This window comes from Myotis brandtii, unplaced genomic scaffold, assembly GCF_000412655.1.
Source record: "Myotis brandtii unplaced genomic scaffold, ASM41265v1 scaffold441, whole genome shotgun sequence".
Taxonomy (NCBI): domain Eukaryota; kingdom Metazoa; phylum Chordata; class Mammalia; order Chiroptera; family Vespertilionidae; genus Myotis; species Myotis brandtii.
This window is the reverse complement of record NW_005366873.1, coordinates 3,198,583-3,212,844: the sequence shown is the minus strand read 5'-3', so window position 1 is coordinate 3,212,844 and position 14,262 is coordinate 3,198,583. Positions and strand designations below refer to the sequence as shown.

Below are 14,262 nucleotides of genomic sequence, written 5' to 3'. Positions count from 1 at the left end.
TATATATACAAAAACAACTACTATTTTTTGTAGTTGTTTTTAGCTAAATATTAAATTGAAAGAATACTGGAAATATTATTGATATTAGAGAAGGAGAAAAGTAATCACAATTTCAAGTTGCACTCTGGCTGGTGTGGCTCAGTTAGTTGGGCATCATCCTATGCACGGAAAGGTTGCCAGTTTGATTCCTGGTCAGGGCACATGCCTGGGTTTCAGGCTCAATCCCCACTAGGGGGGCGTGCAGAAGGCAGCCAATCCATGTTTCACTCTCTCATTTATGTTTCTCTCTCTCCCTCTCCCTTCCACTCTCTCAAAATCAATTTAAAAAAATTTAAAAGAAAAGAGTTCAAGTTGAGCCCACATGTCTCTGAGAGCAGCTCTCATCATTAGGCAAGAGCACAGGTTTCGGAGTCAAGCCTGATTCAACCTGAAATCCCAGGCAAGCCACCTATTAGCCATGACTTGGAAAAATTTCTTACTCCATCTGAGCCTTTATTTCCTCATTTATAAAATAGGGATTGTTCTACCTAAGATTCAGAATTGTTGCAAGGTAATTACTAAAGGAATCCTGCATGGCTGGCAGGTCCTCCGCTGCCCCACTGCCCCTCGCACACACAGCTCTGCGGTTATCGTCCTGGGGGAAATCTCCCAGATGGGTTGGAAAGCACAACAGTATGCAAGGGAACAATTTCAAAAGAATCATAAAATCACTCTTCAAACATGGAGAAGATGGAATGACATAGTCCCATGTTTCTTGCCTCGGTTGCAGCTTTAACCATCTCGAGTTGACCCTTGTGAATTTGAATGTTCCAAAAGAAGCTGTTGAACAGTTTTAGCAGCACCCATCCAGTCAGTCTGAAAGTAGAAACAAATTTAAACATGTGTGTGTGTGTGTGTACATAGTGCTTGTAAGTGACTCTGTGTGCCTGTGTATCTGAATTGTGGAATTCAACAGCTAACTTTACATATGTGGTACTTATAAAAGTATCCATTTATTATGGATTAAAATCTTACATTTCACCTAACACTTAGACCAGGGGTCCTCAAACTTTTTAAACAGGGGCCAGTTCACTGTCCCTCAGACCGTTGGAGGGCCGGACTATAGTTTAAAAAAAAATTCCTATGCACACTGCACATATCTTATTTTGAAGTAAAAAAACAAAACGGGAACAAATAGAATATTTGTATTTGCATGTGGCACGCGGGCCGTAGTTTGAGGACCCCTGACTTAGACCTTATAAGCAAATGGCCATGCGAGTATTTCAGAGAGCAGAACAACAGAAAACCACTCCCTTTTAGATACGGGTATGTGAAACCTGGCTCACACCTAGTCTAGAAAGCAAGTATCAGCGGGAATGCAATGGCTGCTTCAATTAACAGAGGCGGAAGCACCTTAAAGCCAACCACCGTGCTACATCCATAAAAGATGAATATATAATAACAAAAGCGTAATATGCTAATTAGACCAGATGTCCTTCCGGAGGAAGCCGGGGCTGCAAGGGAAGCCCAGGTCCCGGCTGTCAGAGGGAAGCCGGTGCCGGCAGTCAGAGGAAGGAAGGCCTACTCTTGCATGAATTTCGTGCATCAAGCCTCTAATAAGAATATAAAGAGTTGGGTGTGACATCAGACTACGTTAAAGCATCTTGGACCCAGAGGAAGTCCCATGGTTCCACCGTTTTCTCATAACAGATGGTTCTCGTTGGAGACCTTCTGCCTTGCCTTTAATACCTGATCATTGCTGGTGAGACAGTGGCAACCATTTCTTCAAGGATCCTTTTGGCTCTCTTTCTCACTTTATTGACGGCTTTGGATTGCTGCTGAGCAGAGCCCTCAGGGTTTAATTCAGCAGCCACTTCTGCAATGGCATCTTGCACTCTGATTTGGAAGTGGAAAGACAGACAATGTATCTGATACTGTACTATATTCTGTACTTAGCATTTTGTAAACCATAGCTGTAAGTCACAAAACAAAATGTACCTCCTCTTTAATGTGTGGCAACATCTATATACATAAAATCCTAAGCGACCGTTCAACCATTAGCTATGACGTGCACTGACTATCAGGGGGCAGACGCTCAATGCACAGGCATGGAAACATGGAACAGTCTGATGAATCTCAGAGGGAAGCGGGGAGGAGAGAAGATGGGAAGAGATTAACCAAAGATCTTATATGCATACTAGAGGCCCGGTGCATGGATTTGTGCACCAGTGGGGTCCCTCGGCCTGGCCTGCGGGGATCAGGCCAAAACCGGCTCTCTGACATCCCCTGAGGGGTCTTGGATTGCAAGAGGGCTCAGGCCAGGCTGAGGGACCCCACCGGTGCACGGATCTGTGCACTGGGCCTCTAATGAAATAATAAGCTCAAGTTTGAAGTGTTTTCTTTGGTTGTCTATTAAATATTAAGGCTATCATATTCCTAAAGCAATGAACCCCTCAGGACTCTGGAAAGCCTATTTAGGAATTTAATTCAAATTCACTGGGTAACAGCTATGTGAATTTGAATGTTCCAGTTGTGCTGGGGGAGACACAAAGCTGTAGCACCCCCAGAAGAGAAAAAAGGAAGATTACCCATTGAGGCATATGATTCAGAGGCATCCAAAACTCACTGTCAAGTAATGTCTAACTTTACTTTTGAGGGCTTAATTATTCACATTAGTGTGACTCTATTAGAACCATATATAAAACTCTCTAGGAAGGATGCAAGAGGGACATAAATATTGAAGTTCAAAAAGGCAAAGCTCAAGATTAAAACAGTACAGAACAATAAGCAGTGAGATAAAGGGGAAGATTCTATCCAGTTTAATAAACCTCCCACATGACGTAGGGGAGAACGCATGAGGTTAAACCTCCTTAAATCACTTCTGACATTTTAGTTACTAGTCAAAATACCTGCATAGAATAAAACATACTTGAAGGTTTTTACCTAGAAAACAGAGTAATAATCCAAGGGAGTTTCAAATAACTGTGTTTTCTCCCACCATTGCTACCGATATTAGACTCCACACAGCCCCACAATTCATTAATATGAAAAGACCAACCCCACAGAACATTAATGTGCCCTGAGTCCATTCTTTGAATAGCATTTATTTCAATCTGGCCAGGAACATTTTCACAAGTAATTGACATGATTATTACATCTCCATTATCAACTGTTCAGTCACTCATCATTCATTCATTCATTCATTCACTCATTCAATAAATATCTGAATACCTATTATGAGCCACACTGTTCAGGCCTTAACAACCACACCACAGAGTCTGCATTGCTGAGCATCTTTCAATCCACCCCTATCTCCAGCTACCCAAATCCAGGGAGATGTGGAACATGGGCCACACCAACCATATGGAGCAGAGACCAACCTTCTTCCACATCCCCATACTCTAATGCCTGATCTCCACATGATTCATTTCCCCATGCCACCTGAGCTCCAGCCAGTCTCTTCCATTTGCAAGCAAGCTCCTCCACGAGCACAGACAGTATCTTGGTTTCCTCACTGGGTAACAGGTATGTGAGTTCGAATGTCCAGCTATGCTAACAATGACTTTCTAGTACAGAAGTTTCTGCCTAAGTACACAATAACTGTTTGACAGACATATCAGACTTGCTTCTCTTTTGGCTACAAAATAGAAAATGCAATGTCTTAAACATTCATATTATAGAATACTTAACAGAAAATTTTGGAAGTTATGTGCACCACTGACTCCAACTTGCTTTCATGTGTTAGAAACCCATTCACTTGTTAACCCATAAAACAAGCCTGCCACTCTCACAGGGCATTGCCCACCAAAACCACCTGCTCTGTCTTCCTTGGTTTCCGTGTGGAGCTTAACATTTAACTTGGAAATGCAAACGTCTCTGGAGACAGAGTCCCAGAGGCACTAAAGGTTAATAAAGGAAATTACTTCCTGGCTCCCACTCCTGCCACCCACCCACGCCTCTCCCCTTTACCAAGGTGCCCCTGCCCTTACCGACTGCTGTTCAGTACATTTTCTGTCACATTGGTGGCAAACATGCCTTTATGGACGTCTCGCTCTTGAACAAAAAGCACGTAAGAAAGACGCCTTGCCAGCCATCCTCGGTGCCTGCAACGGGAAAAACCCTTTAGCAGAGAAGTACTCTAGGAACACTTAAAACAAGCTGCTTAAAGTACACAGTGGTCTCTCTCCTGTAAAAACAAGGTCTTGTTCCATCCACTCCCGGGATTGGGCTTCTCCTGTAGCAAATTCTCCCTAGAAGTTCAGACAATTTTATTCCCGATTTCTTTCATGTGCTCTCAGCTAAAATTTAAACTGGGAATTTGTGTATTAATGCCTAGATCGTGTTACTATGCCAAATAATAAACCAAATATATAAGCAAAAGAAACAGAAATATATTACTTTATTAATCCCATACAAAGAAGCAAATATTTAAGCTCTATATTGCTATACCGCTTATAGCTATAGCTATGGGCTATAAAAGATAATTCGGAAGTTTTCATACCACCCAGGGCTAATTTTTTGTTATTGTTGTTATAGTAATTCTTCTAAAGTTGTATTCTAGGCTCATGAAGCCAGAATTTCTTAGTCTTTAAAAACACACACACATACACACACACACACACATAAAAAAACACGCACACATTCAACATACCTAAGGGATAGAACAGATTACTCAAAATGATTATGTGTTATTTGGATGAGGAGTTGGGCACAGGTATCTCAGAATAAGAATGCTACAAACTCTTATTATGCAATGATTTGATACCATTCCTACTGAGTATATAAGGCCTCATTATCATTTCCTCCGTAATGATATTGATGTAAATGGAAGATTTCAATTATAAATCCATCCATTCTGAAAAGAACCAAAAGGCCCTCGAGGGAGGAAAAGTCATCTGAGGGAGAACTGTTTATGAGGCACATGCTCCTCCAACTCTCTTTCTTTCTTCCTCCCTTCCTTCGTCTCAATTCTCTGGAAACTTGGCCCAGTATGTTAAGTGTTTAATTCTAAACTCTTTCTTCAATGAAAACTTTCAGAATTATTACTGGAATGTATAAAGTCTAACCTCTCTATGAAATCCCTTTTCAATAGACTAAAAGCTTTGTGTGTGTGTGTGTGTGTGTGTGTGTGTGTGTGTGTGTGTGTTCGCGTGTGCGCGCGCACATGCGTGTGCAAAACCGTTCAGACTTTGCTTCATGTAACACAGAGAAGATTTAAATAGCCAACTCAACTGCACAGGCAGCTTATCACATTGAAAAGTTTCATTCTGCCTTGTCAATATAACTTTCTCTTAACTGCCTCCAACTGAGGGCAACAGATGGACCCCTTGGCTTTCTAGATTAAATGTGTACTTACATAAAGAAGAGACCCTATGAGATCTCTTTTCTTAGGATCTTAAACCAATGAACCAGGATCTCTCCTCTCACCTTTAAACTGGGGGGGTGGGGAGGGCAAGAGGAATGGGGAGCGTGGGAATGAGAAAAAATATGTCCCCTGACTTCAGCTCTATTTGGAAAAAAAAATCTTAAATATACATGTCATGATCATTTATGATCTCATCATCAAAATATGAGCAGAAAGACTTAAAATTTGAGTATTTGACTTCCTGGCTCAGTTTTTCATAAAAATTCAAGTACTTCTTATCACCTGAGCTTACTGCTTCCCTACGACAGGCATTTACTCTTAGAATTAGAAGAACTGGTAGCATTTTTGGCTGCCGTTCCTCTCATGCCTCAAAGACATTCACACAACCTTTCCACCCTCCTTCCTTATCCCCTAGCCTAGATTCACATAAAACAAAGCCTCTTTTCTTTTCTCTCACTCTGCTGCCTAACAGCCTATCTCCACTTGCCTGGAATTTGGAAGTAAGAATTCTAAGTAAAGTCTTAAGCTAATAAATCAAAGAACGTTTGCACATTGGAGGAAAATATATCCTAAAACTCTAGATTGGCTATACTTTTTTTTAAAGTATAAAATAGTTATTCCTTTTTTAAGTATAAAATAGTCATAATAGATCAATAAGACATTAAAACCTATAAACCTCTCCTCAGACAAATCTTTATCACAATTGGAACACTTCAGATGCAAACTCAATAAATGAGTAAGTCAGAGAAAGCTATAAGTGATAGCTACATGCTCAAGAAAATATTTATTATGTAAGGACAGCAGTGGTAATAGTTATAGGTCTGTCAGGTGACTATATTGTTTCCAAATTTTAGATAAAACCTATGTCAGAAGCTCATATTCTATTAGCTCTCAAAAACATAATGAGACTCATCTTATAGTGCATTACTTATTATAGAGGTTTTTTGGGGTTTTTTTGAGATGTATTAGAAGTAAAAGAAATTTATTTTTACCTCGTGTGAGTTTCATTGATATAAATGACATTCCGCAAACCCAAAGATGGGATACTGGGGTTGAAAAACTTATCCTATGTAAAACAAAATAAACAGAAACATAAATATACAATTGGATTGCTGGTGAAGAGCTCACATTACTAGCACTTGATAACTTTCAAAATTCAAGCATAAAGTTAGACATTGCTTCAAAATCAAAATATTGAAGAAAAACTGTTTTACTGAAAAGTACCGTTTAGCCTTTAAAGAAGGTCACAAATTCAAAATTAATCCTTAACACCGTGCAAAGGAAACAGCACCTCTCCCTTTCTTGCCTCCCATCCCTCCAATCCAAAACAGTTGAAGCTACAGATAGCTTAAGTCATTGACAGACATACTGGAGATTTCAGTGTTCCCAAAACTAGGAAACTAAAAAAAAAAAAGCAAAATAGGAAAATTAGAATTTTTCCCCCTACTGGAGCACCAATATATCATATGTTCCAAACTCAACAGGAGATTCACTACTAATTGTATTTGAAAACTGCCAAGTGAGCAGATACCTTCATATGTAAATGTGGACTTAATCTTTGATGTTCAAGGGAAGTGATTCATGGCCGGTTTCCACAATGTGCCTAGGAGATGCTTTATATCTTGGTACTGACACTTTATGTATTAGGCTATAATCAATACTATTGGCTACATGCTCTGTCACTGAAATAAAACTGTGATTGTTCTGCAAATAAAATTACTAACAACAAAAAAGGAACATATAGTTATTATTAGACTACTAAATCTCCTAATAATCCTGACACATAAGAATTCTTATCCCCATTTTACAGACAGGAAAATTGAGGCTGGCAGAAGTTTAGGATTCAATCCTAGATCTTGCTCCAAGGAGTAGAGTCTCTCTATTCCCTTAAAGTGTTTATTACACTTAATGAGATAATATGTGGTTAAAGGTCATTCTCTTTACATCATTGAGATAATCCAAAAATAACTGCTGAAAAGAAAAAGTCTATAACTTTATCAATTGGGACAAAAGGTACACTTTGCACAAATAAATGCTGAGAAAGCATAATGTACCCTCAATAAAACATGTAAAAGTACTAAGTGAAATCGCTTTAGAGAAAAGGAAAATAGGACTTGAGAGAAAGAGTAGCAAATACAAAAAAATTACTATAAAAATATTGTCAACCAAAAACTATTTTAAGTAAACATGTAATGGAAGAATTTTAAGATCAAGTTCAGCTTCTATATTTAGGCACTCTAGTACCTAAAGTTCAGGTACTATGATTAAGCAAAAATCAATTATCTCTTATACTACTCACTTTTCCCCACCCCAAACCATCACCACCACCAAATAATTTCTTATACTCTCCTGACTTAATAACACATTAGAGTAAAGGTATTGTTTTGGTCTTTTAAGCATTCAAAATTAGAGTTATATGAGATGCTAAATTTTAAAAACTGAAAAGGCACATGATATTCTATTTAAATCTTTATGGCCTATTAATTTGAATGGCATTATTCCTGGTCTAGAAATTTCCATGATCCTTCAATGCTACCAAATTCTTGCAGCAAGACACCTGTGATTTGAAAGGAACAGTATTTATATCAAGACATTCTTGAGTAGACCTAAATATCCTATATAATAAAAGCCTAATATGCAAATTGTCGCCTCGACTGGGAGTTTGACCAGGGGGCAGGGACAGCCGGCCAACCGCCCACAACCCCTCCCCCCAGCTGGCCCCGCCCTGGCCAGTGGCAACAGCAGGCAGCCAGGGGGAAGGGAGACCCTGGCCAGCAGCAGGCAGCCACTAGGGACTCTACTCATGCACAAATTTCGTGCACTGGGCCTCTAATTTAATATAAACTGCTTGGGTCCCACATGAGTGTCTCCTAGGTTAGTAAATCCCTTTATCCTAGACTCAGAATTCTACTTCCTGACAAGACATTCCTGAGTAGAAAATTCACACAGGTTATAAGCAACCTCTATAAATGACAAGCCCTTAAATGGCAGAATTTCTATGTCCTGATAACTGACCCATCTCAGACAGAGCTTAACATCCAGGTATACCTTTTAATAGGTAACTCTACTACTTTAGGACATGGCCACATTAGATTCTACCATCCTGTGCTAACTAATCCCTCTGGCACAATGACATCAGAAGCATACCTCTCATCTGATCAACTCTTCTCAAATAAATGCTGAGAAATGACAGCCACACCGTAATGTAGAAGATTTTGCATGGCTTTTGTTGTTGTTTTTTTCACCAAAATACAAACAACAAGCCTGTACACACTCTTTTTTAAGTCTTTACTTAAGCTTTTAATGACCATTCTTCACTATCACAGAGTCAACAGACACCCTTCCCCCATCAGCACGAAATAGAAATGTAGCAAGAGTACAGCAGAGCCACAGGGCTGAAGAAGTTACATGAAGGTTCCCACAAACTCTTTGGAAGAGTTAACTTAAAGTAACATCAATTCTTCCCCTAAAGCCATACCAAAATTACTAAAGAACCCAAATCTCTCCTAGCATCAACTACTGGACCAACATTTAATGAATATATGAATGGAAAGAAAAATTGAGTCAACACCAATGAATGAAGTCTATTTGGTATTTGCCCAATACCAAATTCACACAAAGTTGGAGATCTATGCCAGATATTTCAAGAGTTTATTAAAGGTCAACAAGCAATAACATTCTTACCCAGCTCTGGGGCGTACAGGAATAACAACATCTTCCGACAAATGGCCTTTTCCGGCTCATTAGGCTTTCTTTCCATTTTAAGGTTGCAGATCTGAAGACAGTAGATCTGAAACCATATTCACCCTAATAAATATTAAGGAAAAACTGGTCACTAAATGGCAAGAAAATTATACTTGTTCACGTGATCTCTAAAACTAAGATGTTTCAGATGGAAGAGAAACGGATAACATACTTTTCTTTGGGCAGTGGCATAATTATGTGTTTCTCACAGTGATTTTCATTCAAGGTACTCCCTCCATGATCAACACTTGGAACATGAGCAAAAGCTGAGCACCTAAGAATAGTAATAGCTGGCAAAAACTATGATTCACTCACAGCAGAATTCAAGGTTTTAAAAGAAAGCTGGGAAAAAGTCAAACAGCTTCTGAAGGTATCGGAATGAATAAAATCAGACTCCTGGATCCCATCAGTCAATCTTGTATAAAGCACTTCTGGGCCACCCACTTGGCGCTTAGCCCATCAGTCAATCTTACTCTCTCTTAAAGTACACACTCCCACAAAAGAACTACCAAAGCCTTACATAGTAAGCAGGTTGTTACAATACAGCTTAAAATATTTTACTTTAAATAAAAGACAAGTACACTTACAGAACACTCCTTTATCCTAACAAGAAATATTTTAAACATGCCACATTAGTTGAAATAGGGAAAACAATACAAGATAATGTATGCCCTTTGGATTGGGTTCATACTAAAATTTATTTCCTATTTTTAATTTTTTTAAATAAACTTTATTTCCATCACAAAATTTATACTTGTTAGGTATAATTATGGAAAATCGATATTGAAACATTTGTAAGACCAGCTTTATAATTACAACACCCAAAATAACTACGAGTAGGTTTTTTCCCCTATGCAGAAGAATTTTGCTTTTTAACATGTCTGTAGTTAAATTTTTTACCCAATTTTTTCTTCCCAGTTATTGATATTAACTTGGCTCCAGCATTTCCACCTTCACAAACAACACTGAAATGAGCATTTTAGGTTGACAGCTTTTAATGCGCATCTTAAACTTACCCATTCCTCACTTGCATGCTTACAAGGGCCAACACTGTATTCTGATGAACTTGGCAGGTAAGAAACATCTATCGTGTCAAGGGTCAGTGCAGATTCCTCCATGTCACAAAGTGTTACTCCTAAGTCATGTGCTATAGAAAACATATATATATACCATTTCAATTAATAAAGAATCCAGACAGTAAATACCAGAACTCAGAAGTCTTACTTCTACATCAAGCATGTCAAACTCATGGCCTGCAGGCCACATGCCTCGTTTTTTGCCCCATGTTAGCCTTTGAGTTTGGCATGCTTGTTCTACATGATTTTGCTCCATCAGAGGATGTCAAATGAACTACTGGCAAACTTCCACCAGGTTCAGTCAAAGTGTAAAAGCGGACATGGATGTGTTTATATGAACTCAGTTAGGCAGCCTTGATTTAAAAACAATCCATCTTTGTATCTTTAGACTTCCTAAACAAAACAGCTATGAATTTGTGAGAGTAAATAATAGTTTATTTCGAAGAATTATTTTGTTTGTGTTAATAATTGAATAGTTCCTGGGGGACGGGGGCATATTTAATGAATTAAATATAAATTACATGTACACATATAAGGAGATCATTTTTTAAATGACATGCTGGGAATTTTAGGTCATACATACTATGCAGTAATGCAAAAGGGGTAAAGGCAATGTAGTCACCTAAAGTTTCCAACTTAAACTGAATTAAGCTCTTAATTTTCTTTTGACACCTTAAATGAAATACTTACTTTACAAAGCTCTAAAACCAAACCACCCTATTTGAAAAACCTGATTTACACGTTTTCACCCTTTTCAACAAGATTTTTCTTTTTCCTACCCTATGGGAAAAATGTTCACGAGCACTGAATGACTAAACAAAACTGACATAGACAGTAATCTAAAATATAAAAACTTTCTAACGTAACTTTGAAATTATTTTCAGATAACTTCTGGCTATTTGTTACCTGGCCTTAAATTACTCCTTCAAAACCTTGAAAGCTCGATTGCAGGTTAACAGGGCTCCCTGGAGGCCACGCTCTGACTTCTGGATAATCCCCACATGGGTTTGCTGCGGTACCTGGTATCCTCTGCATAACTACTACGTGCGTCCTTAACAACTGAACACCATCTAACACGACGGGTGAGAGGAGAAACTAGCAAAGCAATGTACATGGCATGAAAGCTGTCCGGGCTTAGAAAACTTAGCTCTCAGTTTCAGGTGCAGGATGGGGGAGCCCTCGACAGGGGGAGCCCTTTGCTGCCTGAGAAAATGAAGAGGGCGAGGAGAGGAGGGAGAATCTGTGCCAATAGGAAGTCTACCCTTCGCTCCTCCCAGCCCTCAGCGTTTATCCAAGGTCGAAAAGTTTAAAAAAAAAAAAATCCGGAGGTGCCAGACGACGGGGACTGTGGGGAGCCAACTGTGGGTTCCGAAAGGGGCAGCACGCAGCTCCGAAGTGAAACATACCCGCGTTCAACCCCCCCTCCCCCGGGGGACGCTGGACAAGCTGGTGAACTCCTGTGCCCTGGTGCCCTGCCTGGAAAATGTGCACTGTGATCGCTCCTACCTCCAGGACGGCCGGGAGGACTGGGAAAGGCACACCAAGCGCCTTGCACAGCGTCTGGCACAGCGAGCGCCCAGTCCACTCAGTCAGTCAGTGCTCACCTGGGGTCGGACTGCCCCAGCACCTGCCCCTCTGAGCGCCCGGGCTGCCCCGACGCCAAAGCCATGGCCCCCGCGCCGCATGCAGGGGCGTAGGGTACTGAGTCCACAGAGGAAGCCTGGCCGCCACCTGGTCTCCCGGAAGAGCACGACCCCGACCCCCACCCCGGCACGAGCCGGAACCCATTTCTCAGAGGGACCCCGGGAACTCGGGGGGGACAGGCCAGAGGGACACATGTGTCCCTGTGGCTAGGAGTGTGTGCGCACAGGTGTGGGTCTCTGTGGCTGAGTGGGGTGTGCGCACAGGTATGTGTCCCTGTGGCTAGGAGTGTGTGCGCACAGGTGTGGGTCTCTGTGGCTGAGTGGGGTGTGCGCACAGGTATGTGTCCCTGTGGCTAGGAGTGTGTGCGCACAGGTGTGGGTCTCTGTGGCTGAGTGGGGTGTGCGCACAGGTATGTGTCCCTGTGGCTAGGAGTGTGTGCGCACAGGTGTGGGTCCCTATGGCTGAGTGGGGTGTGCGCACAGGTATGTGTCCCTGTGGCTAGGAGTGTGTGCGCACAGGTGTGGGTCCCTATGGCTGAGTGGGGTGTGCGCACAGGTATGTGTCCCTGTGGCTAGGAGTGTGTGCGCACAGGTGTGGGTCCCTATGGCTGAGTGGGGTGTGCGCACAGGTATGTGTCCCTGTGGCTAGGAGTGTGTGCGCACAGGTGTGGGTCCCTATGGCTGAGTGGGGTGTGCGCACAGGTATGTGTCCCTGTGGCTAGGAGTGTGTGCGCACAGGTGTGGGTCCCTATGGCTGAGTGGGGTGTGCGCACAGGTATGTGTCCCTGTGGCTAGGAGTGTGTGCGCACAGGTGTGGGTCCCTATGGCTGAGTGGGGTGTGCGCACAGGTATGTGTCCCTGTGGCTAGGAGTGTGTGCGCACAGGTGTGGGTCCCTATGGCTGAGTGGGGTGTGCGCACAGGTATGTGTCCCTGTGGCTAGGAGTGTGTGCGCACAGGTGTGGGTCCCTATGGCTGAGTGGGGTGTGCGCACAGGTATGTGTCCCTGTGGCTAGGAGTGTGTGCGCACAGGTGTGGGTCCCTATGGCTGAGTGGGGTGTGCGCACAGGTATGTGTCCCTGTGGCTAGGAGTGTGTGCGCACAGGTGTGGGTCCCTATGGCTGAGTGGGGTGTGCGCACAGGTATGTGTCCCTGTGGCTAGGAGTGTGTGCGCACAGGTGTGGGTCCCTATGGCTGAGTGGGGTGTGCGCACAGGTATGTGTCCCTGTGGCTAGGAGTGTGTGCGCACAGGTGTGGGTCCCTATGGCTGAGTGGGGTGTGCGCACAGGTATGTGTCCCTGTGGCTGAGGAGTGTGTGCGCACAGGTGTGGGTCCCTGTGGCTAGGAGTGTGTGCGCACAGGTGTGTGTCCCTGTGGCTAAGGAGTGTGTGCGCACAGGTGTGTGTCCCTGTGGCTAAGGAGTGTGTGCGCACAGGTGTGGATCCCTGTGGCTGAGGAGGGTGTGGGGATGTCCAAACCAGTGGTTATTCTGCCCACGCACTGAGCCACGTGAGCACATGTGTACCTAAGTGTGCGTCCTGTCACCTGCTCATCTGGGGTCTCCACCAGGCTGGGCTGGGAGTGTGTGTGCGCCTGGGTTTCTGTGTACATGCGTGGTCTGCCTGGTGAGATCTGTTAAGATGATGTAGAATTTATTAGGGATGGGGCAGGTGGGGGTTGGGAATGGCCCCCTTGTGTAATTTCTGTAATAGTGGCCAAGTGCCTTTTCCTTAAAGGAAGAAAATGAGGAATTAAAAACAAAAAGACTGGAAAGTCTGAATCCAAGTTTGCCTACATTCGGCCCTTCAAAGTACCAGCGGGCACGAAGAGGTTCTTTCACAGTGTGTGTCTGCCATAGACAAGGCCGGTGGGTATGCAGGGCATTAGGGAGTTAGAAGGGCAAAGATGACCTTTTACATGCACTTAGGCGGCAAGCTCAAGCTCAACTAGCAGCTGGGGATACAAAGATGATTGAGAAATAGCCCTGCCCTCACACCTCTGCCACCAGTCCTCACCTCCTCTGCACACATTAACCCTAATCCTCTCCTCAGAACCAATCTTTGTCCATGGCCACCCATCAAACCCCTCAGAGCTCCCTGACAGTCCAAATGCCTGAGCCGGGCAGGTGAGGCATTCACAGATAAGCTTCCACTTTCCCCACTGTTCTCCAGCAGCAGTCCCTTACTTCACCCTCTCTGACTGTCCCTAGCCACACCATGGATACTCATGCTCACAACTGGGCTCATGCCACCACTTTCCCCTAAATTCTGTTGCTCCTGAACTAGGTCTCCAAGGCTTCCTTAATCTCTCCAGCCCTCCATCATGATCCTCTCCTGTGAAGTCTCACAGATTTACTGTGGTACCACACCTTGGATCTTTATCTATTGTGTCATTCTACAAGATAATAAACTCATCATCAGTGTCAGCGACTTGCCTCAGTCTCGTAGGTAACACTAA

At 42.8% G+C, this 14,262-nt stretch overlaps 1 protein-coding gene across 3 annotated transcripts in view; it reads right to left on the bottom strand.

Annotated features, from left to right (window-relative positions):
* Positions 1-14,262, bottom strand: part of GPAM (glycerol-3-phosphate acyltransferase, mitochondrial) — a 61,073-nt gene that overhangs the window by 21,195 nt on the left and 25,616 nt on the right. For 2 of the 3 annotated variants that reach the window (XM_005874535.2, XM_014546395.1), the window contains 6 exons: positions 10,105-10,235; positions 9,029-9,151; positions 6,337-6,410; positions 3,969-4,082; positions 1,729-1,875; positions 759-855 (listed from right to left, as the gene is read on the bottom strand). In XM_005874535.2, coding sequence (XP_005874597.1) covers positions 759-855; positions 1,729-1,875; positions 3,969-4,082; positions 6,337-6,410; positions 9,029-9,151; positions 10,105-10,206 — 657 coding nt within the window. In that variant the 5' untranslated portion in view covers positions 10,207-10,235. Of the gene's footprint in view, positions 1-758; positions 856-1,728; positions 1,876-3,968; positions 4,083-6,336; positions 6,411-9,028; positions 9,152-10,104; positions 10,236-11,670; positions 11,736-14,262 lie in introns of those variants that run through there. The other variant, XM_014546396.1, reaches the window with a different exon arrangement.